Here is a 26,401-nt window from a genome sequence, read left to right on the forward strand (position 1 = left end):
CCTGGTTTTGCAGGTGCACAAAAAAGATTTACATTTGAATTGCCAAATCACAGGCTGCGATGTACTTTTAAAGTCTCTGCAACTGATATGTCTTCCATCCCTCCGTCAGCCAGTCTTAACCTTCCTCCTGTAACCATGTCGGTTAAATGCATCATGGAGGAGCATGACAGCTATGCAGATCAGACATGGATTATAGAAGAGCTACCGACTAAACAGGGTTATTATCTTCAGGGAAATTCCTCGCGTTGCATTGCTGAGGTTTGTATTCAAGATTGACACTATCTTGGAAAGTTATTTTATTTTATCCTTGGGAATGAACAAATTAATAGTTATAGAGATCCTGTGTCAGGCTGGTGGTGCACATAATACAGCTTGAAAACCTCTGCTGTATTGTAAGTCTGGAGCAGACCTCTGCTGTTTTCATGTAGATCTTTGCACACATTTTCCTTAGACATTTCATTCTGATGCATACCAAGCCCTTGACTATATTTCATGTGAGCTGATCAGGTAATCAAGATTGGACAGAATGTGTAGGGTGATTTTAAACTGTTTGTTTGTTTATTTATTTATTATATTTTCCCACCCTCTTCTTACAGCTCAGGGCAGTTTACATAACACAAGAACATGAACAAAATAAAAACAGTAATAGAGACAGTAGTTGAGGTGATAGAAATGGCTAACAACCAATAGTAACAATAACAGCAGTAATCATTGAACGTTAACATGTCAACTGTAACTGTATCCCCATAGATCGGTCAATGCAGTATTGCTCCTTCTTGTATTTAATGGGCACATCAGAATGAGAAGAGGGGTTTTCAAACAATGATTTTTAGTTAATGTGAGGGAATTAGTAATATGAATACGTAGTTCTAGAAGAATTTCAGGAAGAACAGGTATCTTGGAAATGATCAAATATCTGCACAATTCCTCAGAGAAGAGCCAGACCATAAAGATAACTGAGACATCAAGGTTTTCTGAATTATTAATCTTGCTATTTATTATCATTTAGAAATCAGATGGTGGACCACAATGTGGTGATGTCCACCGTCTTCGAACGGTGGTGAAATGCAGCATTGCCAAATCACAGGCTCTTCAGAGTGCCCCAAGAGGGCTGAAAACAAATAATGCTGCAGTATTCAAAGTTGGTGCTCTCAGTATCAACATTCCTCAACATCCAGCTGCCCTTCACAGCATGACGGTGTGGAGTTCTCATCAGCTTCCTAAACAGATCTCTGACCTCATCAGACAGCCATCGACAGTGTAAGTATTTGACTCGACTTAGGTTGCCATTGGGAGATTTCCTGTAAATTTGCAGGGTCATGCCTATATTATGTATTATCATCAGGCAGCTGGGACCCAATGTCTATTGTGGGTCTAATAATTTGTGTTTCTTTGTAAAATAAACAGACCGCAGCCTACAAAAGAAGGCACTGCAACGTCATTACCTGCAGAAAAGACGCCTACAAGCGTAAACCAGACGCCTACTGAGACCAGTAAATTTCCGCAGTTGCCTGAGGGCTTGGAGAAGAAGCCCACTTTTCTTAAATTCAGTGCCAGGACTGATGGAATTCCTATTGGAGCAGCCCTCTTGCCATCCTTAAAATCAGAGTACAAGATGGGAAGAATGAGAAGCCACGGAAGGACAGGTAACTGTTCCAATGAGCTTCATGGATCTCTATTTAGGGAATATCACAAATATCATGGCATCATTAAAAGATTCCACTTGTAATATATCACATAACAATTCTACTTGCAATGGGTACATTCAAAAGCACTGATGCTTCCAGTCAGTTTTTCCACGGCTTTCCTTTGACGAGTCCCTTCTCTGAGCTCTGTGTGTGACATGACAAGGATGCTTGGAGGAGACAGGAAAAGGCACAGGTTTTGAAATATTTTAGTTAAGATTTTTAAAAAATTAGATGAGAATGAAGTGCAAAATTTAAATTATTCTCAAATATTTATAACGTAACTATCAGTCAATAATTATTGCAGTTTGAAATGCGGCTTATGGTTACAGTCCAGAGCAACTCATGACAAAATTTTCACGTATAGCATTTTGGCTGTTGTCATTTCCTAACAACAGCACTCCAATATTGCTGGGGAATTTCTTTAGACACTTGAGAGGACAGTAAAAACAATTCATAATGTGCCAGGTCTCGGGGAATGGGCCAGTTTAATGGGAAACCTTCCTAAATCCTGTTGGGTGCTTTTTATGTTTTTGCTTATGAGTAAAGAAATATGGATTCCTCATGGTTATGGTTCCATCTCTGAGGAACATCATATTAGACATCTTGTTTAATGCAAGAACTAATACTAGTGGCTTTCTTTGGAGAATGTAGGAGGGCAGGACTCCCATTCTTTGTAATTTTGAAAACCTTTTACTATAAGTGTATATTATAATATTAAAAATCCCTTCGCCATACATGTCAGCAGCATTTTTTTAAAAAAAGAACAGCCATGAAGGCATATGAATAATTCTCAGAATTTCCAACATGTTCACTGTGGTCTACATTTGCTAAAGTTTAACCACTATATCTTTGCCACGTATGAATCTTGATGAAAATTTGGTTGGGGTTTGGGATGAAACATTCCCTCCACACACAGGCAGTTTAACTGAGCAGCTTGAGCATCACTTGCAGAGAGAGAACAGGTAGCTTTGACCCATGAAGCAGAAGATAGGTGGCTATTTCTATAGTTATTTGTATTGCTAATGTATGATACTAAATTTAGCCATATCTCCTGGTTTTGCAGGTGCACAAAAAAGGTTTACATTTGAATCGCCAAATCACAGGCTGCGATGTACTTTTAAAGTCTCTGCCACTGATATGTCTTCCATCCCTCCGTCAGCCAGTCTTAACCTTCCTCCTGTAACCATGTCGGGTACATGCATCATGGAGGAGCATGACAGCTATACAGATCAGACATGGAGTATAGATGAGCTACCGATTAAACGGGGTTATTATCTACAGGTAAATTCCTCGCGTTGCGTTGCTGAGGTTTGTATTCAGGACTGCCACTATCTTGGAAAGTTATTTTATTATACATGAGTTTTAACATTTGTTTCTGCATAGAACAGTATTTTTGTTGTGATGCTATAAACATGGTCCTCAGCCTTTTGTATCTAACATTCCAGCAACTGTTCTGTCAGAGAACCTGGGTCCCACCATGCTTTTTCTGAGAAGGAAATGTACATGTTTACAGGCTGTTTGTTATTATATTTATCATTGGGAATGAACAAATTAATAGTTATAGAGATCCTGTGTCAGGCTGGTGGTGCCCATAATACAGCTTGAAAACCTCTGCTGCATTGTAAGACTGGAGCATACCTCTGCTGTTATCATGTAGATCTTTGCACACATTTTTCTAGGCATTTCATTCTGATGCATACCAAGCCCTTGACTATATTTCATGTGAGCTGATCAGGTAATCAAGATTGGACAGAATGTGTAGGGTGATTTTAAACTGTTTGTTTGTTTGTTTGTTTTACCGCCCTCTTCTTACAGCTCAGGGCAGTTTACATAACACAAGAACATGAACAAAATAAAAACAATAATAGAGACAGTAGTAGAGGTGATCGAAATGGCTAAGTAACAACCAACAGTAACAATAACAGCAGTAATCATTGAACGTTAACATATCAACTGTAACTGTAACCCCATAGATCGGTCAATGCAGAATTGCTCCTTATTCTATTTAATGGGCACATCTGAATGAGAAGAGGGGTTTTCAAACAATAATTTTCAGTTAATGTGAGGGAGTTAGAAATTTGAATACGTAGTTCTAGAAGAATTTCAGGAAGCCCCGGTATCTTGAAAACGTTCAAAGGGCTAGAATGATCAAATATCTGCAGGATTCCTCAGAGAAGAGCCAGACCATAAAGATAACGGAGACATCAAGGTTTTCTGAATTATTAATCTTGCTATTTATTATCATTTAGAAATCAGATGGTGGTCCGCAATGTGGTGATGTGCACCGTCTTCGAACGGTGGTGAAATGCAGCACTGCCAAATCACAGGCTCTTCACAGTCCCCCAAGAGGGCTGAAAACAAATAATGCTGCAGTCTTCAAAGTTGGTGCTCTCAGAATCAACATTCCTCAACATCCAGCTGCCCTTCACAGCATGACGGTGCGGAGTTCTCATCAGCTTCCAAAACAGATCTCTGACCTCATCAGACAGCCATCGACAGTGTAAGTATTTGACTCGACATAGGTTGCCATTTGGAGATTTCCTGTAAATTTGCAGGGTCATGCCTATATTATGTATTATCATCAGGCAGCTGGGACCCAATGTCTATTGTGTGTCTAATAATTTGTGTTTCTTTGTAATATAAACAGACCACAGCCTACAAAAGAAGACACTGCAACGCCATTACCTGCAGAAAAGATGCCTACAAGTGTAAACCAGACGCCTATTGAAACCAGTGAATTTCCGCAGTTGCCTGAGGACTTGGAGAAGAAGCCCATTGTTCTTAAATTCAGTGCCAGGACTGATGGAATTGTTGTTGGAGCATCCCTCTTGCCATCCTTAAAAGCTGAGTACAAGATGGGAAGAATGAGAAGCCACGGAAGGACAGGTAACTGTTCCAATGAGCTTCATAGATCTCTATTTAGGGAATATCACAAATATCATGGCATCATTAAAAGATTCCACTTGTAATATATCACATAACAATTCTACTTGTAATGGATACAAATACTTTGGCCACCTCATGAGAAGGAAGGACTCCCTGGAGAAGAGCCTAATGCTGGGAGCGATCGAGGGCAAAAGAAGAAGGGGATGACAAAGAATGAGGTGGCTGGATGGAGTCACTGAAGTAGTAGGTGCAAACTTAAGTGGACTCCGGGGAATGGTAGAGGACAGGAAGGCCTGGAGGATCATTGTCCATGGGGTTGCGATGGGTCGGAGACGACTTCGCACCTAACAACAAGAAATGGGTGCATTCAACAGCATTGATGCTTCCAGTCAGTTTTTCCACGGCTTTCCTTTGACGACTCCTATCTCTGAGCTCTATGTGTGACATGACAGGGATGCTTGGAGGAGACAGGAAAAGGCACAGGTTTTGAAATATTTTAGTTAAGATTTTTAAAAAATTAAATGAGAATAAAGTGCAAAATTTAAAATATTCTCAAATATTTATAATGTAACTATCAGTCAATAATTATTGTGGTTTGAAATGCGGCTTATGGTCAAAGTCCAGAGCAACTCATGACAAAATTTTGATTTACAGCATTTAGGCTGTTGTCATTTCCTAACAACAGCACTCCAATATTGCTAAGGAATTTCTTTAGAAACTTGAGAGGACAGCAAAAACAATTCATAATGTGCCAGGTCTCGGGGAATGGGCCAGTTTAATGGGAAACCCTCCTAAATCCTGTCGGGTGCTTTTTATGTTTTTGCATATGAGTAAAGAAATATGGATTCCTCATGGTTATGGTTCCATCTCTGAGGAACATCATATTAGACATCTTGTTTAATGCAAGAACTAATACTAGTGGCTTTCTTTGGACAATGTAGGAGGGCAGGACTCCCATTCTTTGTAATTTTGAAAACCTTTTACTATAAGTATATATTATAATATTAAAAATCCCTTCGCCATACATGTCAGCAGCATTTTTTTAAAAAAAGAACAGCCATGAAGGCATAGGAATAGTTCTCAGAATTTCCAACATGTTCACTGTGGTCTACATTTGCTAAAGTTTAACCACTATATCTTTGCCACGTATGAATCTTGGTGAAAATTTGGTTGGGGTTTGGGATGAAACATTCCCTCCACACACAGGCAGTTTGAGCAGCTTGAGCATCACTTGCAGAGAGAGAACAGGTAGCTTTGACCCATGAAGCAGAAGATAGGTGGCTATTTCTGTAGTTATTTGTATTGCTAATGTATGATACTTAATTTAGTCATATCTCCTGGTTTTGCAGGTGCACAAACAAGGTTTACATTTGAATTGTCATATCAGAGGCTTCAATGTACTTTTAAAGTCTCTGCCACTGATATGTCTTCCATACCTCCGTCAGCCAGTCTTAACCTTCCTCCTGTAACCATGTCGGGTACATGCATCATGGAGGAGCATGACAGCTACACAGATCAGACATGGATTATAGATGAGCTATCAACTAAACAGGGTTATTATCTACAGGGAAATTCCTCGCGTTGCGTTGCTGAGGTTTGTATTCAAGACTGCCACTATCTTGGAATGTTATTTTATTATACATGAGTTTTAACATTTGTTTCTGCATAGAACAGTATTTTTGTTGTGATGCTATAAACATGGTCCTCAGCCTTTTGTATCTAACATTCCAGCAACTGTTCTGTCAGAGAACCTGGGTCTCACCATGCTTTTTCTGAGAAGGAAATGTATATGTTTACAGGCTGTTTGTTATTATATTTATCATTGGGAATGAATAAATTGTTATAGAAATCCTGTGTCAGGCTGGTGGTGCCCATAATACAGCTTGAAAACCTCTGCTGTATTGTAAGACTGGAGCAGACCTCTGCTGTTATCACGTAGATCTTTGCACACATTTTTAGTAGAAAGTTGTCTTAACAGATTTTCAATCTGGTTTACTTGAAGTGGGAAAATGTTTAGTGCAGGAATAGATTTGATGCCCCCCCCCTTTGTTCTCGAAGCCAGTTTTATCAGGCATTCGTTTATGATAAGCATTATCTTTCTCTGCCAGGTTGGTTCATTTGAACATAATCTTACCACAGACCTTTTGAACCACCTAGTTTTTGTTCAGAAAGTCTTCATGAAAGAGCTCAATGAAGCGATGCAGAAAGTTTCAGGTAAGTGTAATGGCTTTTGAATTTTAGTCAAATTTTACTTTCTAGTAGCTAGAACCAGCTTTTCCTCTAGATCTCACCCAATCCCCTTCTTTAGTTACAGCCCCCATACTCCATGGCCTTTGTTCATTCAGAGAAGACAGGCACCCCTAGTATCCCCCCCTGAAGAGCTGGGTGAGGGAGGGGCCGGGCGGGAAGAGAGGGGATGGGGGTCTGCCGCCAGGTAAATTTTAACCACTGTGGGGTTTTAATTGTTCACATTTTTATCTTTGTGGGTTTAACGTTGTGACTGTAACCTGCCGTGAGACAGTCTCAAGAGCAGCAGGATATAAATCAAATAAACAAACAAATAATCCTTAATGTAGCATTTTAAAGGTCTTTTTTTCACAAGTGGAAAAACTTGTCAAAACTAACCCATTGTTTATGGTTTAAATGAAGCAAAAAATAATCAAGTGTGTGCTAGGAAAACCAGTGCCATACTTTCTTGAACATTCAAATCTGGCTCCTCTTTTATAAGATTGACTTCAGAATAAGAAGCCTTCTTGACAAAAACTGTGTTGGATGGAGCGTATTTATTTCATGCATGTCTCAACTATTCCCCCAATAGGGAACCCAGAGTAGCTTATATTGGTCTCCTGTTCACCATTTAACACTCACACTAACCCTGAAAGACACGTTAAGCTGAAAGTCACCAAGCACGTTTGCATGGCAGACTGGGAATTAAACCACTGCACAGCTCCTAGGTTTTGTCTATAAATAATATGAAAATTTGTAATCCTTGGCAAAATTCTGGAAATATACGAAATATCCTTGCAGGAGTGGAGCAACCTAGTCCTCTTTGGAATGAGCATGATGGGACAACGGATGGAGAGAAGCCAAAGATTCTCCTCTATTCTTTCAGTCTACAGTTTAAGGTAGTTTTTGTCTCTTGCATGTTTGCCACAGTATGACTAGGGGTACCTTTCCCCCATTTTAAAAGCACATTAATAGTATGCGTTTAATCAGTTTTTGAGCCATAATGAATAGGTTATGCCCTGCATCACGTCTTAGACTACCTCATTCTCAGTAGGAAGGGTGCTCCTTGTTCTTTCTTCTGTGTCTAGGCTGCTTCTTCATAAATAGCAGATCCCTACTGTTCTGCCCTTTTAAGCTTAAGGGTAATCTTAGATTTACTTGCAATTTTAAATGATTATGTTGTATTCTACCTCATTTTTCAGCCAAAACAATTGGCTGAAAACAAAACAAAACAAAACAAACACTCGTGTACCTAGTGTGTTTGACACCTGGAGGAGATCATTTTTAACACCCCACTCCTACCTCCATAGGAAGCCTGTAAACAAAGAGGGACGTTTCTGTCTTTGAGACATGTACAGGTTGCTGTGAAAGAACAATCTTAGCAAGAGGGGGGGGGGAGAAAAGATGAGGGTCTTCTTTGCATTGCAAGAAACAAGGAGGCGTTTGAGTAACTCTTGGGGCACTCCCTTCTGGGAACCATTTCCTCATCTCATTCCTCAAGCCAGAGATTTCTGCCTCTTTCTTTGACCATTGGCAATACTAGAGCAATGGGCATACCACTGCCTCTTTTAATCCCTCCGGGAATTCTCCTGCTGAGAGGGAGAGGTTGATTATTTCCCAGAGGGGGGCTCCAATGCTTATGCCTGTTGTTTTTAGGAGCCATGATGGACATGGGTCTAGTGGTTGCCTCAGTGCTGCCAGCATCCTGTCCACTTCATTTAGTGAGAGTCGTCTGAAGTGACTCCTTGTATTCTCCAAAGACGGACAAGGGGCCTCTAGTTCACTTACTGTGTCCAAAGTTAGAGAAAGGTCATGGCGAATCTGCAAAGTGACTTGCAAATGCCTCAGCTAATGTCCAATTGGCTACTGCTGATTTCGCTATTATTTTAGGGAACTACTTTTTCAAGAAATCTGTTGAAAGACTGAAAACTTATTGAAAACTTTATTTAAAAAATGTTTGAGAGACCGCTGAAGCATACCTTTAATAGCTTTTGTTTTTCTTACCAGGGTATCCGGGTAACAGCCACAACACCATCCGTGAGGGCTGTAAGATTCGAAACAGGATTGACAGAACTGGAGCTGTCCAACAGAATCCAAACAAAAGCAGTGCCTGGCAGTAGCAGCTCCTTAAAGCTTTTTGGTAAATGCCAGGTGGATTTGAATCCGGCATTAGGGCAAACTATTAAACATCACGTAAGTTTACATCCTTCGTATGGTTCTCAAAATAAGATTTAAAAGGAGATGCCAAAAACAGCTTTGCAAAACACTGTGGAAATGAACAACCACCCTGAATTTTAGTTTGTTTGTACGATGTCAAAGTGGGTCCTTTTTAATGTTGAAGTCTCATGTTTAATATCTCTGGGCTATCTGAAGGTTTATGAAGAAGCTGGATCAGACTTCCATCAGGTTGCTTCTTTTAAGACTGGAATTGGATTAAGAAATGCCCTCAGAGAGGAAATCGGTGGTTCATCGGATCGTGCAGCTGTGCTCATCACTTTAAGCAGACCCGTTGTCTTTGCTCAGCCTGTGGCCTTTGATAGAGGTACTGCTAGATGCTGTGTCTGTTGTATGAAGATTTATATGCCTTCTGAACACCAGTATTTGGGGAGGAAAATGTATTAGAGAGCCAGTTTGGTGTAGTGAGGAGTACGGACTTCTAATCTGGCATGCTGGGTTCGATTCTGCACTCCCCCACATGCAGACAGCTGTGTGACCTTGGGCTCGCCACGGCACTGATAAAGCTGTTCTGACCAGCCAGTGATATCAGGGCTCTCTCAGCCTCACCCACCCCACAGGGTGTCTGTTGTGGGGAGAGGAAAGGGAAGGTGACTGTAAGCCGCTTTGAGCCTCCTTCGGGTAGGGAAAAGCAGCATATAAGAACCAACTCTTCTTCTTCTTCTTCTTCTTCTTCTTCTTCTTCTTCTTCGTTTGTACTTTAAAGAAATCCCAATTTCAGGCAATATGCTGCCTTTGTTCTTCAACATACTTTGGGAACTGAAATGCAAATAACTTTCTAGCTCTTCTGGGATAGCATTATTGCTAAAAGCAAGGTGAGGTTATACACACTTATGAGCTAACATTGTGCAAAATGTTTTTTCCCCTAAAAAGCTGTGCTTTTCTGGCTGAATTATAAGGCTGCTTATGACAACTGGAGTGAACAGAGACTGGCCTTGCGTAAAGACATCCACATGGCCACAAAGGAAATAGTTGACATGTCACCTGGAATCCAGCCGACATCTGCTCTGGCATTGGGAACACTCTTTCTTCAACTAACAGTTAATGATTTAGGAATTTGCCTGCCCATCACAAGTGCACCACAGGTATTGAAGAATATATGATTTCATTATTGAAATAACAATTTGTCCACATCCAAAATTTTTTCATAAAACCGTCTCAAAGTTTTAATATTGCATTAATGCTATAATTTGAAATGCCAAACTAATATGTTTATGCTAACAATGTGAACTAAAATACTAATTACCTAACAATTTGCCACAGTTACAGTGGAACTTAAATGTTGGGGTAGAATGGAACTTTGGTTCTAGAAATTCTTCTAACATGCTTCTTAGATACTGTGGCAATGAACTTATCCAAAAACCTACAATACATTAATTTAAACATCAAAATATTTTCCTTAGCGTAGAATTTTAATTACTATTCATTTAATTTATTTGAAAAAAAACTCCATCCTGTCCCTCTGCCTGGATGTAATAACTTTAAAAGTATTTTCTTAAACGTTTAATTCTCTGTTAATCATTTATATACTAGTAAGCAAGCCCGCTGCAGGGGAATGCAGCGGGCGCTAGGTGCTTACTTGAGTCGGCGGCGGCGGCGGGCTGGTCGTCGGCAGGCTGGTCGGCAGCGGCAGTCGGACAAAGCCCAGAACTCTGTTGCATGTCTCCTTCTCCTCCTCCTCCTATGAATGCTGCCAGTGACAGAATGCCTATACAGGTGTGAAACGAGCAATTTGTTTCCTTTCAGCTACACTACAACTCCGAGATGTTAAAGACTGAATGGCCAAATGCATCCCGTGGTTCATCTCTGCCAAGAACCCTTTGCAAAGAATCCAAGCTGCATGGTATGAAATAATATAATGTATTCATTTTGAAATACATCCAGTTCTACAGAGCTTCTGCCTGAAATGTTGATGAGTTACTCTTGGGGTTCTGAATGACCTTGTACCCCCATATTTTGGCAGTCATGGCCTCCTGTGGTAGCCATTTTGTGATTGTGCCCACCACCTTGCGTCAGAATAACAATGGGGCCCACAGGATCAAAAAGGCTGGGAAATCCATCCCCGTTTGACTAGGACCATTTTTGACTTCCAAATAAACTTAGATGTTTACATGATGTAATTTGGATGCTAAAATCTGATACTGGATTCAAGATCCGGAATTCTTTAATATTTATTTTTAAACATTATCCTTCACTTTTATTCTCTCTATTCTTATATTATTAGACATTTTTTCACAATGGTTTTGTGAAAACCTCTATGAACGTAGAGGTTTAACGTGGTTTTAGAGAATTGGATGCAGCATTGGCAAACATTAAAATTCTGTAATCATAATTCAAACTGACAAGCACTTTGAGCTAAATTTTACTTTTTCATATAGAAGAATAAACCAAAGATAGCAACATAGGGATTTTGAGGTCAAGATGAAGAGGGCTTTCTACAATCTTTGTAGTTTAAAACATTGGCAGTGCCTTACAAGGCATTTTGAGGCGAAGCATTATGAATACAAATAGAGTTGACCAAATATGGCATCTATTTTTGTATTAAGTGTCAGGATTTTACCTCTGGCAATCAAAAGTGAATTGATACTTCCCATTAATGGAATAAAAATTCTTCAACTTCCAAATATATCTAGGTCTTCAGAGGAACTATCCTCTTCATTTCTTGAGTATGGAAATCCTAATTTCACAAACCACACTATAGTTATGTTAGTGATGGGAGTTCTAAAATTATACTCCCATGCAATTTAATGTCTCTTTTTTTTAAGTATACCCCCTTCCCCGTTTGCTTCTTCATGGAATTCTTAGCCCCATTTATTCAACTTCTATAGTACTTTAGGATTCTCCTTTAGGATTCTCTCCAGCTACTGCAAATTAGATTAGAGTGAGAGAATATGACTGGCCCAAGGTCTCCCAGCGAGCTTCTGTGGCACACATAGAGATTTGAAGAGACTAGTCCAACCACTGCACCAGCTCTGAATAATTTGATATACTCTTTAAATTGGGCTAATGCCTTGCTCACTCCCAATTCAGATGATTATTGAACACATTAAAAAGTCTCAGTACCAATACTTGTGGGATCCTACTGCTTGCTTCCCCCTGCAGAACTGTCCATTTATGCCTGCTCTCTGCTTTCTGTCTTTAGCCAACCCAACCAGTCCCCGTGATTATTCAGCTGACTGATGACGACTCTGGATGCAATCTCAACTCCTTCCCTCCACACTTTTCCAAAGCGGAAGAAAACCATCAAATCATTAAACCTCAGTCAGGGCCTGTTCCTAACTTTGCATGGCCACCTTTCTACCGAATGGGCTATTGAAATGCAGCCATTCAGGACAGAGTTGTTTTTAACTGTTATCTGTTTAATTTTATAGAAAGCTTATTCATTGATTTGGTAGCTATTTTTCTTGCTGTTTCAAATTACATGTATTTAAGTCATGCCGTCTTGATGATGTATATGCAAAAGGCTAGGATTCGGGCTCTTGAGCAAAAATAGATTTATCCAATGAGTTAGAAAATCCATTTCTCAATTTGTATTCTAATGAAAGCTGGTTAACTGGTATTTCACTGAACGCTTTTTAAAAAAAACCTTTCGGCCAAAGGGAAGGGAAGAGGTGGCATAAAAACAGCAAAATTGCACGCCTGGGTTGCACTGCAGTCTTTGCCGGAGGAAATGGTGATTAGCCCCTGCTTGTTGGATTTCCTAGAAAAGGCACTTGAAACCATTCTTATAACTCCAATAGAAAGGAACGATGCAGGTACCACATGACAAACTAACTTATTTCTATCACAGCTACAATTTGTTCCATGTTCCCCTGCTTAATTATTAAAACTAATTTATTTGTCTTATTAAAAGCTGTTAGCGCCCAAGATGAAGATATCGGGCAGTTTGATATGCAAGATGCCTTAGAAGAGTCCACAGCCTCCTTGGTGTCCTCATCAACCTTCCCTGTGGACGTGGTGGTTTATGTAAGAGTTCAGGTGAGGAGGAAGACAGCAAGACTTGGAGGCAGTTCCGGTCCCGTTGAAGTTGACGGCACAGTGGATGGGAAAATGCCATGATGCTCTTCATGACAACGTAACATTTAGAAGAAGGAGCATAATCAGCGGAACTGTGAATAACTCTGAAGGGTGCTCAGCAATGTCCCTTCAGACATTCCACCTTTAAATAAATGTTTCTGCTGCATGTTTGCCGTTTGATTTCATAGAATGGTTCTAATGTTGTTTACCTGAATAAGCCATCATGCAGATATTGATATTCAGGATAGAAATATTGTACATATTCGTTGCAACTGGTGTGTTTGTGTCTTAAAAAAAACAGTTTTTAAAGGGAAAGGGGCTTTTCGGGAGCATGAACACATCTGTCCATTGGCTGTTCTGTTTGATTTACGGCCAGGGGCGGGAAGAAGCACAGAAAAATATCGCTTCCTTTGCTGCAATTCCAGCGAGACCAGAAACCTGTGGGGTATGAATACAACGCTACTGGGACGCTATTGATTCCACTAAAATTAAAGGTATGAGGAATGCCGAAATTCCACTATTAAATATAGCGTTTCTGCATACTGAAAACAATTGGCAACATTGGTCCTTGTGCGGAAAGGCCCCAAGGTATGCGTTCATTCACAGATCCAGCACAACGCCAATAAAGACAATGAAGAGAGACTTCAAGTAGTTGGCTGAGAGCCTGCCCAAGGCTTTTGGGCTGAGGCCTCAGACTACGAAGGATTTCAAGGAGGTGTCTGACTCCCTGCCCAAGGTTTCTGGGCTGCGGACTCCGAAGGTGGCGTACACAGGCATGCAATCAACAACCTCTGCAGAGTGAGCCCCCCCCAGGTCTCGGGGGTGGGTTTCTCCACTACCAGCTGGGACTGGAAGGTGAACGATGCAGAGCGCTGCAGGAGACAAAAGGGGCCGGCGTGCCTCAGTGGTGAGATTGTTCCAGTCCCTAGGATATCCCTAGCTGCGAGGTAGAGCCCTTGCAGGAGCCAAAACCACCCCAGGACTGGGGGGATCTCCAAGATGCCAGGCAGGACAGGGGCCAGGTCAAGCACCCCACACCTGGGAACAAGAGAAAGTGTGTGTGGGGGGGGGGTAGAAGGATGGTGAACAATTGCAGGCTTGTGTGTTCCTTCGGCCTCCTTGCCCCTTCACTTGGGTCACCATTTCACCTGAAAGGTTTTTAACATTCTCCCCCCCCCCTCACACACACACAAAGAACACGGTCGTCTGTCTACCAGAGAAGTGGTTGGCTGCAAGATTTCAGGAGAGCTGGGCAGCCACTATCTTTGACAGATGGATGTTCTCACTCATGTCAAAAGGCCACAGGATAGAGTTCTCTGGTGGGTCAAGCGATGGAAGTTCACCTTCGTGGGTTCTGTGCAGTCCCACATGGGTCCTGTGAAGATCGCAGGCCTGCTTCGGAGAAATAACTAGCCAACTTAAAGCTCAAAAACACTCCCAAGAGTGCTAGCCCCTCCCACATGGGGAGTTTTACTTTACCCTTACCCTTACCTTGAGGATTGGTTGCTGGTAGGCCATTCTCGGGAAGAGGTTGAAACCGCTATAGCAGCCTCGCTGCATCTTCTGTGATTCTTGGGTTTTAACACCAATTTAGAAAATCCTTGTTTAATACGTACGCAGGCCCTAGAGTTTATAGGTGCTCTTTTGGGTGGCTGCAGAAACACCTGACAGAACGCGTCGGATTTCTGCCTTCTATCTTACCTAACCTCGTTAAAGGAGTCCGGGCTTGCCAATTCGTCAATCAGAGCTCACCTTGGTGCTACTTCAGCCTCACATGAGTTTGTGTGTGGCAAACCTATTTTTTTCATACCCCAAGTTGCACATTATTATTATTAATTATTATTATTATTAATTAGATTTATTTCCCGCCAGTCCCCGTAGGCTCGTGGCGGGTCACAATAGTCTTATCCCCATTAAAATACCCATTAAAAGATTTTAAAAACAATCCCAACATGGCGGAAGCTCTCCTTATTCCTACCCCCTGCTATCAGAGCGGCAGGGAGGGTGGGGAGGAGATCTAACTTACTAGGTCCAGGGTGGGGGGGGGGGATGCTGGCACTCATTCGCTGACCCCGGCCTCAACCGAAAACTGGTGGAAGAGCTCCGTCTTGCAGGCCCTGCGGAAAGCTGGTAAATCCCGCAGCTCACCCGGGAGCTCATTCCACCAGGTAGGGGCCAGGACCGAAAAGGTTTTAAAGGTTTGAAGAATTTGTTTCCCCCAGTTGCACCTGTAATCCCTCAATGGAGCTTGTCCCTTGTTCTTTCTGTGCTTACCCATAAACCATTTGAACCGTTGGCAACAACAGACTTGTCTCTTTCGTTATACAAAGTGGCCTTTTTGGTTGCGATAACATCAGCATGTAGAGTGGGGGAACTGGCAGCCTTGTCTACGGAACCACCTTTTTTTGCAAATTTTCACAGATAAAGTTATTTTACACTCCAGTGTGGCGTTTTTACCAAAGGTAGTCTCTAAATTACACCTGGGACAATCTTTAGTGCTTTCCCAAATCCGACATATCTTTTCGAAAGACAAATGAACACCTTGGTTGTTCGTAGAACTGTCCTTTTTTATTTAGATATGGCAAAAGCCTTTAGGAAAGACAAATCACTTTTCATTTGCTTTCGAGGCATCAATAAAGGTAAAGCAGCGTCTTCACAGACGATATCCGGGTCGATTGTGCAAGCAATCAGACATGCATACAGACTTTCAAAACTTGACTGTCCTCTGACACTCACTGCACATTCCACAGGGGCCAACGTTACATCAGCGGCATTCACAGCAGGGCTCCCTATGTCCGACATCTGCAGGGCAGCCACCTGGTTGCAGTCAAGTAACTTTACTCCAATTTATCTTTACGGCAGTCTGTGAATTGCCTGGGGTGGGTCTGAGCCGATTAGGAACCTCCAATTCCCAGAGTCTTGGCTTGGAGATGATATTTGTGCATCTTCTCCAATACCTCGTCTGCCTGTGGGCTAAAGAGATCTACCCCATCGAAGGGTAAATCTTCTAAGGCTTCTCGGATATCCCATGATAAGGTAGAAGGTAGAACACTCTGATTACTGTCATACAGGTGATTTAGATCTATATATGCCTTGCATGTAAAAACCTGTCATGCCATTTAGAAGTGTCTTTGGTGTGTTCTCATTATGTTGGGATTTTTTTCCCGGTGAAGAACATTGTGTTCATTGAACCGACAGTGAAGTCTGAAATGATCCAGTTTAGCCTTGTACTGATGTCTCTTCAAACTCTGTACCAACTTTTCATTTGTGGGGTGTATGAGGCATCCATGGAAGATGAAAACAGTCTGGTATTAAGGGGTAAGGGAATCAAGTCATTTTGAAAGCTAAAATATATTCCTCAAAAATAAGATCCAGACTAGAAGTTCATGTACATATTAATTTGCATATTATTAGTCATTGTTCTCATCTCTGTCCATCTTTATCTGTTTGCTGAATGCTAGTTAACTTAAAGCAAGTAAAATATATAGTTATGTTTTCTATATTTAATCTTTTAAGATGACCTGTGTCTCTGGCCCTTGTCCAACTCCTGATGAATTAAAGTACACGATGACCTGCATAGCAGTAGATGGCAGGGGTGGTCAAACTGCGGCCCTCCAGATGTCCATGAACTACAATTCCCATGAGCCCCTGCCAGCATTGGGTAGTAGGGGGGTAGTAGGGGGGTCGTAGGACTTACCCGTGAGTGTGGTGTTGGGGGGTGGCGTCTTCCACGCGGTGTCCCTGCTCCTTTCCCGAGGGCGATGGGAAGGAGTCCCCTGGCGGGTGAGGCCGTGCCAAGCGGCCGATGGGGGCAAGAGTGGCACTCGTAGGGGCGAATCAGGAGCCGCTTAAAGAGATTTTTATCACGAGCAGAGACCGCCCTAACCCCTCCCCAATAGCCCTTAGGGCTTTATTTAATCCACTCCGCAGGAGCGGTTAAAGATAATGTGAAAAGCTGCTGTGGGTCCAGATCAGGGAGAAAAGATACAAATAAAATAAATTGGGCATAACTTAGAACAGCCAGTGATAGTTTTTATTAGAATATGGGTCTTTCTCTATAGAATGAATAAAACATAGACTGATGTGTTTCCTTAAATCTTTAATAAATGGTATTCTTAAGTAAATTTTGATATAAAGAGCAAATTGAGATTGGATTTTCCAATTAAGTTTCAATATTGATCATGTGCCTCTATTCATTTTTTATTTTGTAGGTTATGGTTTTTGTGGTCAGATGATAATACAAAGAGTAAAAGAAGCAAGAATAAGTGCAGCTGTCTTGGTGGCTGTAGGTTTTTTGGTGGCACAGTGTTGGGACTAGATTTCTTCAAACTTGAAGATTTGACACCCTCAAGGAGCTCTGCTTTTTCAAGTACAAATGCAGAATCTGATATGTTTTATGGACAATCTTTATTGCAACCAGGAGAATGGATTATTACCAAAGAACTTCCAAAAACTATTGATGGTAATCTTATATTTATGTATATATTGTTGTTGTTGTTAGGTGCGAAGTCGTGTCCGACCCATCGTGACCCCATGGACAATGATCCTCCAGGCCTTCCTGTCTTCTACCATTCCCCAGAGTCCATTTAAGTTTGCACCTACTGCTTCAGTGACTCCATCCAGCCACCTCATTCACTGTCGTCCCCTTCTTCTTTTGCCCTCAATCGCTCCCAGCATTAGGCTCTTCTCCAGGGAGTCCTTCCTTCTCATGAGGTGGCGAAAGTATTTGAGTTCCATCTTCAGGATCTGGCCTTCTAAGGAGCAGTCAGGGCTGATCTCCTCTAGGACTGACCGGTTTGTTCGCCTTGCAGTCCAAGGGACTCGCAAGAGTCTTCTCCAGCACCAGAGTTCAAAAGCCTCAATTCTTTGATGCTCGGCCTTCCTTATGGTCCAACTTTCACAGCCATACATTGCAACTGGGAAGACCATAGCCTTGACTAAACGCACTTTTGTTGGCAGGGTGATGTCTCTGCTTTTTAGTATGCTGTCTAGATTTGCCATAGCTTTTCTCCCCAGGAGGAAGCATCTTTTAATTTCTTTGTTGCAGTCCCCGCCGTGATCTGCGGTCCCCATCAACAGGCTCTTTAGTTCCTCTTCACTTTCTGCCATTAGAGTGGTATCATCTGCATATCTGAGGTTGTTGATATTTCTTCCTGCAATCTCGATCCCAATTTGTGACTCCTCCAACCCCGCCTTTCACAACACCTGAATTGACAAGTACCACTGTGATCTCACAGTTCTTCCTCTTCTCCAGAGGAGAATAGTAGCTCTAGTGCTGCCCTTCCCTTACTTGCAGGTGAGAGGGAAAGCCCTTCTGCAGCTGAGGACAGCTTGGGCCAAAAAGAATTCTTGGCGGGTACAAAAGGAGATGATGTCCACGGATGGTAAGTGTACTGCTTCTGTTGACACTTTTTGTTCCCCAATGCAGATGCTTGGAAATATAGAAAATAAAAACTTCCGTGGTAGTATATCAGGAATATGGATAAGACACAGTGCTACTGCTTGGCACAGTGTTTTGTTGTTGCTATGGCTTGTGCACAATAAAGACTGTTGTGTGTGTCATGTGCATACTCATAATTGAGATTTAAATGCTGTTGCAGTTATTGGGAGCCAGCCTGTTTACTTTGGCTTGCGGGCCTGGTACACTTGCATTTGCAGATTGCCCTTCAGAGAGAGTGGAAAACAACTCTGAATTACTTGCAAATTTCCTGCATCTTGTGAATATGGTCAGCATTCTGGCTAAAAATGTCATATCAGAAAATGTTCACCCTCTTCTTTTTGTTGCTAATGTTTAGTTCAGTGGCAGACTGTCCTGGGAGTAGTCTGGTGTCACCGAAATCCCAAGAGAGACCTGCTGGTGAAAAAAAGCAAGCCAAACAAATCGATTATGGGAGAGGCTCTATCTACCATAGTGTAGAAAGACCCTTAACTACAACATTACATGGAGAAGCTAATCAGGATCCAAAGAGCTTATCAATGAGAACACATCCTTCCTTAGCTTCATTTGTTTCTGCTTTGGGAGGAGAAGATGACCTTGTTATAGAAGCTGAGAAGGCTCCAGAGAATGAACAGATCACCTCCCAGCAGCCTGTAATGAACTGTTATCAAAACTACCTTACCCAATATCAGCCGGTCAACTGGTCCAAAAAGCATCCAAGAAAGAAAAGGACCTCATTACATCAATCATTAGACCAGGAGACTGTCCCAGCCTTTAAGGTAAAAAGAAGTCAACAAATCAGGCAAAGCAATCAGTGTATCGGGAGGGCGTGTTTTCAGTGGCTCCGTTTTATGGCCCAATTTTATTTGATCTTGATAATGAATAATAAACTGAGCAAACTATGTAGCACTCTAGACTTTAGAACAATATATCTGAGATGTGTTGTTTCAGGCAACGGCCTGTTGGGTTAAGGCAACATTCTTTCAAGAACAATATCCCAGGAACAGGAGAATTCAGCCAAATATTCAGGGAACAGGTATACAGGAACAGGTTGCTGGCTTGACCATCACTAGCTAAGGACAATGGAGTGCTCTCAGGTCAACAGTGTTATGTCCAAGAATGTCAGAAGTGTGACTGTTCCAGGTTCTGCTTCCCTAGGAGAGTGTTTACCAACCTTTTCAGATTGTGATTCATACTTTATATAGTGACCCACCCAGGGCTGCCTTGTTTTTTCGGTGCCCTAGGCAAACTATGACCTTGGCAATTCCTCTATTCCACCCTTCCATTTTCTACATTGCCCAATCAGGTGATTTTGAGAAACCAGCAAACATCACACAAAGAGTTGCCTCTGCTATGAATACCAGCCTCCTCCTCCTCTGCCAGCTGGGCCTGAGCTAGAGTTTATGAGGAATGCTTGGGGGGGGGCAGTGTTTTGAGGGGAAACAACAAGATGGCAGATTCCAGTGAAGAGTCTGGCAGCAAAAGGCTCAATGCAGTGCAACTTCTGCAGCTGACAGAGGGCCGTGAAGCAGTGAAGGGGACTGAGCAAGTGTTTGGGCTGTTGAAGAAGCAGCACCAAGACAGAGGCCATTTGCATACACACACCTGTTTCTATTCTCCTCTGTGTCAAGCGCAGACAAAACTCACAAACAAACTTCTATAGAAAGAAAGCTTTAATTGGAAGTAGATCTAGTCACTATAACAGTCGAAGCCAAGACTGTTTGATAATAGGACAACATTGGGCAACATTGTTTCACAGCGGGGAGACTATGCGGTGTGAAAACGCAAGGATCAAAGAGGGGGAGAATCAAAGGAAAATTATAGGCATAAGTATTCTGGTACCTGGGAACGTTTCTGTAAAGGCACAGCACCCCAAGATGGAGTCCCTCAGGTTCACTGGAATCACAAGCATGGCAGAGAGCAGGGACTGATCCTGACACTTTGTTTATTCCATGGTATGCTGGACTGCTCCCTGCTACTTCCCAGTCTCCCCTCCTTTCAGCTACTACAGTGAAGTTCTTAGTTGTCTGATGGCTTTTTTCTCCTTGTTAATGTCACAAAGAAGGAGGGGGAGAGGTGAATGTGAGAAATTGGAGAGGAGGAAAGGCAGAGAAAGATGGAAAGGGCAGAAGCTGCCATTAGGAAAGACTGGCCTCCGGTCTTCTTTCGGGAGGCTTCCTGACATTTGTGGATCCTAACCCACACATTGGGAAACACTCCCTTAGGATAGAGTGGACTCACATCAAAGTAGTTTGTTGTGTCTCATTGTGTTTTTGAAAGTGTAAACTGCTTTTATGAATGAGTTGAGTTTCTACCAAGAATGTCAGAATGCAGTGAAGAGAATTACCGATTTTTTAAAATTCCAGGGAACACTTGTGATTTAGAATGTTACTTAGAAGCTGAAATATATATATATAAAATATGCTCCATAGCTTTTATGCTTTACATATCAATATCTAAATCTATATTTAAGTATGAAGGGCATTTAGGAGCCATGTTTCTTCAACAATGTAAAATAAATATCTTTTATATGTAAAGTCAGATGTGCAGATATGGGCATGTTTATTGAGCAGGAGAAAATATAAATAGTCTTCCTTTAAAGACAAATGTGCTGTATAAATGTTCTAGAATAGTGACAAGGTTTTGTGTGTGTTCTAAATTGTTAAACAGGGCCTCACAGCTAATGCTTTACTGGATCGAGGAATGCAGTTTACGGGATCAACATCAAAGTGAGTAACAAGTTGCAATATGTTTGCAGTATTCTAAGGTTGCCAGTTGTGGCCTGGATCAGGTTCAAGGTTCTGGTTTTGATCTTTAAGGCCCTTGGTGGTCTGGGATACACATATCTGCGGGACCGCCTGTTTCCTTATGCCTCTTGCAGGGCTTTGCACTCTCTGGGTACCAACTTGCTGGTCATTCCTGGCCCCAGTGAATCTTGCCTGGTCTTGGCCAGGGCCAGGACCTTTTTGGTCCTGGCCCATACCTTGCGAAATGAGCTCCAGGAAGAGCTGCATGCCCTGCAGGAGCTTTTGACATTTTGTAGGGCCTGTTAAACGGAGCTCTTCCTCCAGATCTATTGGCGAGACCAGTGCAGGAAGAAGATCAGATGAGCAAGGAAGGTACGCCACCGAACTTTGGAACATCATTGGTGTTGTCAGCTGATGTAATCCCTTTGGCAGTCATGGGAGGGGGCTCTGGCAGTTGTGGGAGGGGAGGGGGTTTTAGTGCCATACTGTATTATGTTGTGTGAATGTTAATTTTAATAGGGTTTTATTGTATGTGGCGTTTTATTGTGTAACCCGCCATGAGCTGGCTTGTCAGGAGCCAAATAAACAAACAAACAAACAAATAAATAAATAAATAATACTCTGCAAAGAGGAACATGTACGTAGTGTTGCTTTATGGTTGGTTCATAATCGTATTTCTTTTCCCTGATCAGTACTCTTCCTCTGATTGAATCAAGTTCATATATGTTGATTTTCAGAATGAAATCATACCAACGGAAAGCATGGAGCGTGTGTGAAGGGAAGCTAAAACTAAGCTGATAGTCTGCATTTTCTTTCTTTGAGAATATTGGAGGGAAACACATTGGGGATTTGGTTCTGCCTTGGGGAGAGAGCCATGAGAGCTCAAGTCTGGTTGAGGAAAAGAGCAGGTGTGGAGTGAAGGGTAGCTCTGCTTGGCGGTGTGGCAGAGTGTTTTGGCTCTACTTCTGACAAGAGGACCCAGTTGTTAGGGTTGTCTCTAGCAATGAGTAGACATTCTGCCATTTAGTCTGACTCTTGTGCACCTCAAAGCTTAGCTCACAGCAGCAAACCCAAAGCCTAGACACCCGTTATCTTTAGAATACCTTGCAACTGAGAGGAAAGTTTATAACTTAAAATAAACCTGGTTCCCTCAAGGCTGTGTGAGTGCCTTAGTTGATAGAAATGGCCTGTCACAGTTTTCTCCTAGGAATATATAGCAATATATTACTGTAGTTGCATTCTCCTTTCATAATGCACTGCTCTTATCACAATGGGATGAGACACCTGGAAAATACAGAAGGGGACACAAGCAGATCTGTCTTAACTAGACTGTTCTAGTGTTCTGAGAATAGGTTCCGATGCTTAGCCGTGTCGGTCCAAAGTAGTAGAACAACATTTGAGTTCAATGACACCTCTAGGACTAGAAAAGTTGAATTCTGGGTTTAAGCTTTCATGTACATGTATCTGATGAGGTGTGCATACAAACGAAAACTTTGTGGATCTGAAAGGTGCTGCGGGGCACAAACTTTTCTGAGATAAATTGTGTGTTGTGTTTACTAACCAGCTACAATAGTTGTGTGTTTAATGTTCTTGGTTGTCAGGATGAGACTTTTTATCTGTTTAACGATAACCAAAATTACTGAAAGAAAATTCCTTTGAGGCTAATATAGGCTCGTAGCAACCCTAGCAAGCGAATGACCCAGTGCTGCATTCCTCACAACCCAAGTGATTGTTATCTGCAATTACATTGTCCTTGTGTGAACATCTGTTGCTCTTAAAATTAGGCAGCTTATTAAACTCTTGCTCCTTCTGTGCTTGGCATCAAGAAGCAGCTGCATCTTGACAAGTTGTTTGTCCACCTAACTAACTAAACACCATAAATCCCACTGCTGTCTATGAGCGCTTGGAATTCATTTTGTAGCATGGCCTCTTGAGAAGCAACAACTTGTTTCTGTTATTGTTTTGTTTATTAAGCACACCTTATACCCCCTTGGAAAAGAAAATCCTTGCCAATACGGATGATGAAACCATAACAGAAGAATGGACTCTGGATCACCCCATTTCTCAGACCAGAACAACGGTCATTGTGGAAATAAAGGGGACTGTGGATGTTGTTCTCACTCCACTTGTAGCAGAGGCTTTGGACAGGTATTTCACATTTTTTTTAAAACATAGCAACTTTGAATATAATGCTTGTTTTACAATGTAACTGATAAGATCATCTGTACAAGCTTCTGCTCAGCTGCAATAGCGTGTCATGATACTGTGCTTATGCATCCAAATACGAAGGGCATTGTTCTTCAGCAATTACATGACGTGCAACTAAGCATTGTGAGGTTTGCATATGTCAGATATGGGCTGAGAGAAGCCTTGGCAGAAATAGGAATGTTAGTGAACATTCTTTGCCCATCCCTTTCAGTGGAATTAGAAGCTTCTCTCCTGCTTTTGCAGCAGTAATATCACTATGGCAAAGCACTAGAAAGTTTTTTAAACTTAATTTTTAGAAAAGGGTTGGCTCCTTTCTCTCTCACTGGGAAATTCTTGGCAACTTACATTGTGTGCATTTGTGTGTTGAAGGCTCTGATAATTTTTGTGCTGCTTATAACTTATGTTGAGAACACCTAGAAAAGGCCTTTGACAGTGACCTTAATTGACAGGCAAGCTCATACAAGAGAAACCTGCACTTCGGGGGCTCTAGACCAGGGTTAGTCAAACTGCGGCCCTCCAGATGTCCATGGACTACAATTCCCAGGAGCCCTTGCCAGCATTCGCCTGCTCTAGACTGTCTCATAAGGCAACACAAACACTTCAAATTGTGCTGAGGAGAATTGTGCAGGATGATAAGTAAAGGTGTTTGAGCACCAGTGAAATTTGCTTTGTATGGTGAGTCCAGATGTTAGTTTGGTCACAGCATTCTGCATTTGTTAAAGTTTCCAAAGACTCTTCACAGGCAGCCTCATGTTTAATATGGTTTGAATCCTACAGATCATTTCCACGAAAGGAAGGGACATTCATCTGTGGAATGGACTTTTCTCACCACTGTTTCTCCAAATGCTGCTCCGTGGGGACTAGGGGACCCCCCCCCCCCCGAGATTACATGAGAGGGGTTTAGAGGTCTGCAGCTAGAGATGAGTCTTGGGGAAAAGCCACCTTCCTGTGGAATTCAATCCTACCCAGTGTTGACATTTAGTATAGGGATGAGTCTTATAAGTAAACTGCATTGAACTCATTTCCCTTGCAGGTATATACAGGCCATGGTTCACTGTGCTAGCACATGCCATCCTGCAGCTATTGTGGATAATCTGCATTTCGAGGTCCTCAGAGAAGCTGTACAGAACAGGAAAACGACTTTCTCCGAAAAGGTATGTGTGTTATATAGCCAAACATTTTGGCTTAGGATGCCCCAACCATACTCTTTGTTCACGTGAGGCATCCAAAGAATCGCGATCACGACACTGCCATTTCCCAGAGAATCTACTTGTAAGCGGGAAGTGAGGATGAACATCTTTAAGGATGTGAATGTGCGATTCCTTTAAGAAAAGTGGTGAATCTATGATCATCCTTCCCTGGGATCCATCAGTCTTTTAATAATCTGTTCTTTTTATTTGTTTCTGCAGTAAATAATTTCCAGAGCTCTGTGAATGAATTTAGTTAATTTCATTTCTACCACCCAAGGCAGGGGGGTGAAATCAGTGTACACAATCAGGGTACAGGGGAGATGCGAAATTGATGAAGAGAGGTTTTTTATCTTCATGCATCACTACTGGAATTCCAAGCAGAAGGGCAGGCACTGTGGTGAACAGACAGTTTCTCTGCCAAGCGGCATCAAGTAGGAAAGAGGACGTTTTTTCTGCGTTTCCTTTAAGTCTTGGTGGAATCGCCAGGGATCTTCTTGTGCCTGAAGTGTCCTTGCTGGGTCACCTTTTCTTTAGTGTACAGGGTGAGGTGTACCTGGAACAGGAGGCAGTTGGCGGAAGGAAATTGGTTTCCTATGAACAGGGGTGAAAGTAGAGAAGCAGAAAGGGGTGTTTCAAAGAAGGTAGCCCCACAGCTTCTCCTTGTACCTCATTTTCTGTTTTGTTATTACAGGGTTTTTTTAAGGTTCAGCTTTCGTTCTCTCTATTTTTGACACCAGTTCTCCTGGAATTTATTGTTTCTAAAGCTGAATCCTGGTGCTGTGTGGCTATCAGGTTTCCCTTTGAAATGAGTATTCTTGGGTAATTCCAAAATCGTGCACCCTTGATCTTTGGAGCAGATTCTCTTTATCACAGCTAGGGTGGCCTTGCACAGGATGCCTAGGAGAACAGCACCATTAGGCTTGCCGAAACTGGTTATTAGGCAACAGGGGCTCAGTGGAGCTCATAGCTAAGACTGATGCTGCCCTTCAAAATTCCAGGTGCTGTTCCTTCTTTTCCCCATCTCTCTTCCAGCATTATTAATGGACTGAGAGGAGATGGGACTAGGAGGGAGGCCTTCCCCCTGAGACTTGGGGGCAGGGCATGAATGTGAAGGTCTCTCCATTATCCTCTTCTGCACACTCCTCGGGAATAAACAGCTTTAAAAAGGGATTAGATAGATTCATGGAGGATATATCTGTCAGTGGTTACTAACCATAGGATTGAGGGGAAACATCCACATTCAGAAACATTAATCCTCTGAATCCCAGAGCCAGGAGGTAACATTAGGTGAAGGGCCTTCCAGAGGAACTGGTTGGCCACTGTGTGAGACAGGATGTTGAACTAGACGGACTAGTCATCTGATCTAGGGTTTTATTATGTTATTGAATTTAATGTATATGAATAAATTATATGGTCATTAAAGACAGCATTTTAGCACACAAACTGGCATTATTCTGCCCCCTGCTTTTTAAAAGTTATCCTCCAAGCAGGATATTAGAGGATCAAAAAGCAGAGACCACAGGAACTACTCAAGAAAAACACAAACAAATCTTTCTCTCAAGCAAGGTCATGTGACTATTAAAGGACTTCAGGCCAGTGTTACACTCCCTAAGGTAATAACCAGTCTGGTGAATAGACTGGCACGATAGAAGCCTCTAGGCTTTATAGTACCTGTATATTTTAGAAAAGCATGTGGTTATATGAATTTAATGGATTATTTAATAGGCTTGTTTAGAAATTGTGGGTTTGTATGTGAAGGAATGGAAG

The 26,401-nt window shown here is 42.0% G+C and overlaps 2 protein-coding genes across 2 annotated transcripts in view; both read left to right on the plus strand.

Moving 5' to 3' along the window:
* The window catches only part of LOC143841961 (bridge-like lipid transfer protein family member 1), a 48,594-nt gene extending 34,989 nt beyond the window's left edge, over window positions 1-13,605 (plus strand). Inside the window, exons 26-40 of the mRNA XM_077346511.1 lie at window positions 14-258; window positions 1,010-1,260; window positions 1,408-1,646; window positions 2,752-2,969; window positions 3,938-4,188; window positions 4,336-4,574; window positions 5,924-6,168; window positions 6,683-6,788; window positions 7,602-7,699; window positions 8,808-8,993; window positions 9,174-9,342; window positions 9,909-10,120; window positions 10,782-10,878; window positions 12,889-13,013; window positions 13,429-13,605. Coding sequence (XP_077202626.1) covers window positions 14-258; window positions 1,010-1,260; window positions 1,408-1,646; window positions 2,752-2,969; window positions 3,938-4,188; window positions 4,336-4,574; window positions 5,924-6,168; window positions 6,683-6,788; window positions 7,602-7,699; window positions 8,808-8,993; window positions 9,174-9,342; window positions 9,909-10,120; window positions 10,782-10,878; window positions 12,889-13,013; window positions 13,429-13,503 — 2,756 coding nt within the window. The 3' untranslated portion in view covers window positions 13,504-13,605. The remainder of the gene's footprint in view (window positions 1-13; window positions 259-1,009; window positions 1,261-1,407; window positions 1,647-2,751; window positions 2,970-3,937; window positions 4,189-4,335; window positions 4,575-5,923; window positions 6,169-6,682; window positions 6,789-7,601; window positions 7,700-8,807; window positions 8,994-9,173; window positions 9,343-9,908; window positions 10,121-10,781; window positions 10,879-12,888; window positions 13,014-13,428) is intronic.
* Window positions 13,606-16,715: 3,110 nt separating this feature from the next.
* Window positions 16,716-26,401, plus strand: part of LOC143841962 (bridge-like lipid transfer protein family member 1) — a 29,618-nt gene continuing 19,932 nt past the window's right edge. The window contains exons 1-6 of the mRNA XM_077346512.1: window positions 16,716-17,514; window positions 18,349-18,436; window positions 18,848-19,268; window positions 21,160-21,218; window positions 23,211-23,384; window positions 24,478-24,598. Coding sequence (XP_077202627.1) covers window positions 17,442-17,514; window positions 18,349-18,436; window positions 18,848-19,268; window positions 21,160-21,218; window positions 23,211-23,384; window positions 24,478-24,598 — 936 coding nt within the window. The 5' untranslated portion in view covers window positions 16,716-17,441. The remainder of the gene's footprint in view (window positions 17,515-18,348; window positions 18,437-18,847; window positions 19,269-21,159; window positions 21,219-23,210; window positions 23,385-24,477; window positions 24,599-26,401) is intronic.

Source organism: Paroedura picta, chromosome 7 (assembly GCF_049243985.1).
Source record: "Paroedura picta isolate Pp20150507F chromosome 7, Ppicta_v3.0, whole genome shotgun sequence".
In the NCBI taxonomy this organism is placed as follows: Eukaryota; Metazoa; Chordata; class Lepidosauria; order Squamata; family Gekkonidae; genus Paroedura; species Paroedura picta.